Source organism: Atta colombica, unplaced genomic scaffold (genome assembly GCF_001594045.1).
Source record: "Atta colombica isolate Treedump-2 unplaced genomic scaffold, Acol1.0 scaffold126, whole genome shotgun sequence".
NCBI classification, from domain to species: Eukaryota; Metazoa; Arthropoda; class Insecta; order Hymenoptera; family Formicidae; genus Atta; species Atta colombica.
The window spans coordinates 5,282,062-5,285,984 of record NW_017259213.1 but is presented as its reverse complement, the minus strand read 5'-3'; the positions used below and the strand labels follow the sequence as shown (position 1 = coordinate 5,285,984).

General features: G+C 33.6%; 1 protein-coding gene across 1 annotated transcript in view; it reads right to left on the bottom strand.

Annotated features, from left to right (window-relative positions):
• Positions 1-527: 527 nt before the first annotated feature.
• LOC108684110 (UDP-N-acetylhexosamine pyrophosphorylase) overlaps positions 528-3,923 on the bottom strand; it is a 5,365-nt gene continuing 1,969 nt past the window's right edge. The window contains exons 2-4 of the mRNA XM_018188207.1: positions 1,843-3,003; positions 1,197-1,593; positions 528-1,123 (exon numbers count right to left, since the gene is read on the bottom strand). Coding sequence (XP_018043696.1) covers positions 584-1,123; positions 1,197-1,593; positions 1,843-2,321 — 1,416 coding nt within the window. The 5' untranslated portion in view covers positions 2,322-3,003 and the 3' untranslated portion in view covers positions 528-583. The remainder of the gene's footprint in view (positions 1,124-1,196; positions 1,594-1,842; positions 3,004-3,923) is intronic.

Genomic DNA, 3,923 nt, shown 5'->3' with positions numbered 1-3,923 from the left:
GTTTGTTTAAGAAACGAAATAAAACTATGCAATTATAATTTTTTATACGTATATATATTATAATTACGCTTCCAAATGTACAAATGTGTATGCTTCTCACTGATTGTATATACATATACAATCCTGTGAGTGCGTGCGTGCGTGCGCGCGCGCGTATGTGTGTGTGTGTGTGTGTGTGTGTGTGTGTGTATTTTTATATGTGTGTATATATATATATATATAAATTTATAATACTTTTATTTCATGTACATATGATAACAATATATAAAAATATGATGGTCACAATACTTGTGGATTAAACAATAATATTATAATCGAATTACACTTGAATATATACAGCCAATTTTTATACACAATTATCGACGTTATATTTTATTTACACGATTTTTCTTTTTATCTAGTTCAGCCAATCCCGTCATGAAATAAAAGCATGACTATTAAAACCGAAAACTGGGTGGTATATAAATTATACAAATGATTATTATACAAACAAATAAAAAATGTATGCTTAATCCATTGGTCGAAAATATAAATATTCTAAATATGTCATTATTATAGAAGAATGAAAAAAATTTCTTTCTTATTATTCGAGAACTTGTGGTCCCACGAAAGATTGACCGTTTACGATTTGACACAAGTTTTCTCCCGCATACGAGAGCAAAGGAGAGATTTCGACGTCGTCTCCGACTTGTTTTGCACCTGCTTTCAACAGCCACTTTTTGTGTAAATTGAGCAAATCAATACGAGCGGTGCTTGGACAATCTTGACCAACGGAATTTGAATTTTTCAGCGGACTAAATTCCTCCTCGCGCGTTCCCTGCCACACTGCAAAATTCTGTGCGAAAGGAAATACGTCAAACACAAACTTTTCTATTTTAATACCGTTAGGAATTTTTGGAACGATTCTTTCTCCGTCGTCATTAACGTATGAAATTTTCTTTTTTGCTACGTGCAAAAGTAGATCTTTCTCATAAAGGTATGCAATGTCCTTCAAAAAGTCGATCGTAAAATAGTGATTGCATATATTAGCAGCATTATATATCAATTGTCCATTGACATGTCGAAGCTCTGCAGTTTCCTTTGTTATTTCGCTGTATTCAACTATTTGATAGTGATCCTCCACCTAATTAATCGAAATAAAATTATAATATAAACTTTGTATATAAATTTAATTATCATATTATAGAAAAACAAACTTTGCAAACTATGCCAACGGCTTCAGAAGGAGAAGACTTTTCGATAACTTTAACTCCGCAGTCGGTTTCAGATAGCAAGCAATATCCTATGAATATAGGATCTGCTACTTTTACCAAAATATTATCCACGGAATGTACGTGAACACTCCGGATACCGCGTTGTTCCATATCATTCAATATTCCTTGAGCTTTCAAAGCGCGATACAATCCTCCATTACCATCAGGAGCCTTGGAAACACGATACTTAGTGTCCAAAATAATTTTTCCATCAAAGGTGAAACACGGCAGCATACCCTGTTTGAAGGTTTTGACATTTTTCTCTTTTAAACCAAAATAATTGCGTTTGTTTAGATATTCGACAGTGGCGTCATGAGTAGCTTCACTAGTAAGGATATACCTGAAAAATAAAATTAAATCAATTTCATTTTCTTTTCCTTATCACATATGTTACATTATAACAATAATAGTTACATTCAGCAGATAAAGCTTTGCAACTAACTATTGTAAGATTCTTTAATATAATTGATTTATACATTTAGATTCAGTAAGAAATTAAGGACAAAATCAATCATATTAAAGAATTTTACAACAGTTGCAAAGCTATTTTTTCTACTGCAACTACAATGATACTTGTTGATTCTCATACCAAGTTATCTCTCCGTGTTTCCCACATTGTTGTTGTGCCATACTTTGCAAGTAGAGTATTCTTTCCGCCTGCAATTGAAAAAGTGTTTTATGTGATGGCAATGCAACATCATACATTCCTTTAGGATAGGTAACTCCTAGTCGTGTTCCTTGACCACCTGCCAACAATAATACAGCCACGCAACCTTGGGCTATTTCTTTCAAACCATGTTCCTTATATGTATTCAATTCTTCCTCAGTGGACGTCTTGACAGAAGCTATCTTGGTCTGATCGATTGGCTGTATCTTGTCATCTAATGTATTCTGAGCAATGGTCTGAGAGGATTCTACAGCCTTCTTAAAGTATGCCGTAACTTCCTGCAGATCAAGCTCATCTATATCATTTTCCAGCTGGTTCCTATCCTCATCCACTAACTCCTCCCAAAATGTGAGCAGATGTTCCTGATCATACTCGCTTAGCTTCTTTTTTAAATGCTCCATACTCTATGTCGTGTCAATAATCTGCGTTTGACACTTGCGAACGCTTATGGAAAGTGTATCCCCTTATCGCGTGTCGCGTTTATCGTCGTGTGTTCTGTGTAAATCCTTCAATCTCGATACAGCTGCCCACGTCACGTCAAGACTACTTAAGAGACAGTCAAGACGTGAACGCGAGCGCATGGGAAAAAACGAGAAAGAGGCAACAGGTATTCATCGGGTTCGATCGGCCTCTCTCGCGACCACAAGTAGCGGCAACATACCTTCACTTTCACGATTCCACGTAGCACGCCCGGTTTGATTTCTCTTATCGACCCCTCCCGCCAAACCGGCCTTCTCCGCGCATACGATCTCCTTTTTCTTTTCTACCATATCTTATAACGTTTTACAACGAGCCGTCGTCCGCGTGATCGATGTGACTCGTGTCGTGGATGCCGTCGTTTAGAAGAATTAATTCTTCTGCGATGTAACATTCAATAATAGGAGACAGATAACCTGTCAGTATCAACAAGCAGACAAGCTCCTTGTTTATTTCGTTTCTTCTAACCATTTCACAGCTGTCAGCGAATCAAACAAAAGAGACCACTCACAAACCAGCACGTAAAATTGTATGGCGCCGCTATCGATAAGTGATAAACATTCCTTTATGTCTTATCAATCTTGTAACGGTGAAATCGTTGCAATGCTTATAAACAAATAGAAACATGTAAACATGTAAATCAATGTTTCTTTCTTCTTCTATACCGGCGCCGCGACGAGTATATAGTCCGGATAAGAAAGTGAACGATCTTGATTCAAGAACTACATGCTTGCAAAAATGATTGCCTAAATGAGAATTTCTAAATATTTTTCTTTTCTTTCTTTTTTTTATTGCTTGCATTCATTAATATTCAGTGACATTCCAAATTTCCGCCCAGGAACTGGTATATATCTCATATATATATATATATATATATATATACAGTGAGAGCAAAAAGTACAAGGAAATTTTTTTATAAAAAAAGTCTTATTTGTAGAAAATAAACATTAATTAGCAATTTTTATACAATGAATACATTCTGTTCTTACATTAACAAATAAGCTTCGCATATATTTTTGATTTTAAAAGATAAATTTCTCAATTGTACGAATACTTTTGAGTATCCAAACTTGAGTATCCAAACAATACAATTTTTTATTTTCGCATATTTTTCAGATAATATATTTTCTATAATTAATACACATCTTTTTGGTATATATAATTTTAAGAATAAAAAGAAACATACAGTCTATTTTATTCTTTATGAATAAATTACCCAGCAAGAAATGAGCATCAATTAAACGTCGAATCGTCAAATTGTTGAAATCATCATATCGATATTGATTCAACATCAATTCGATAATTCATTTCTTGCTGGTAATATTTATTTTTTAAAAGTAAAGTTTTTTAAAAAATATTTTCTCTGTACAAATACTTTTTGCACTTACTGTATGTATATATATAAATTTTTTTCTCAACATTCAGATAACAGTTTTATCTGAGTCATGATTTTGATAATTTAATTTTTATCATTTTATTACGATCTTGCTTTCCGCAATATTGTAAATATTATATAGCATATAAAT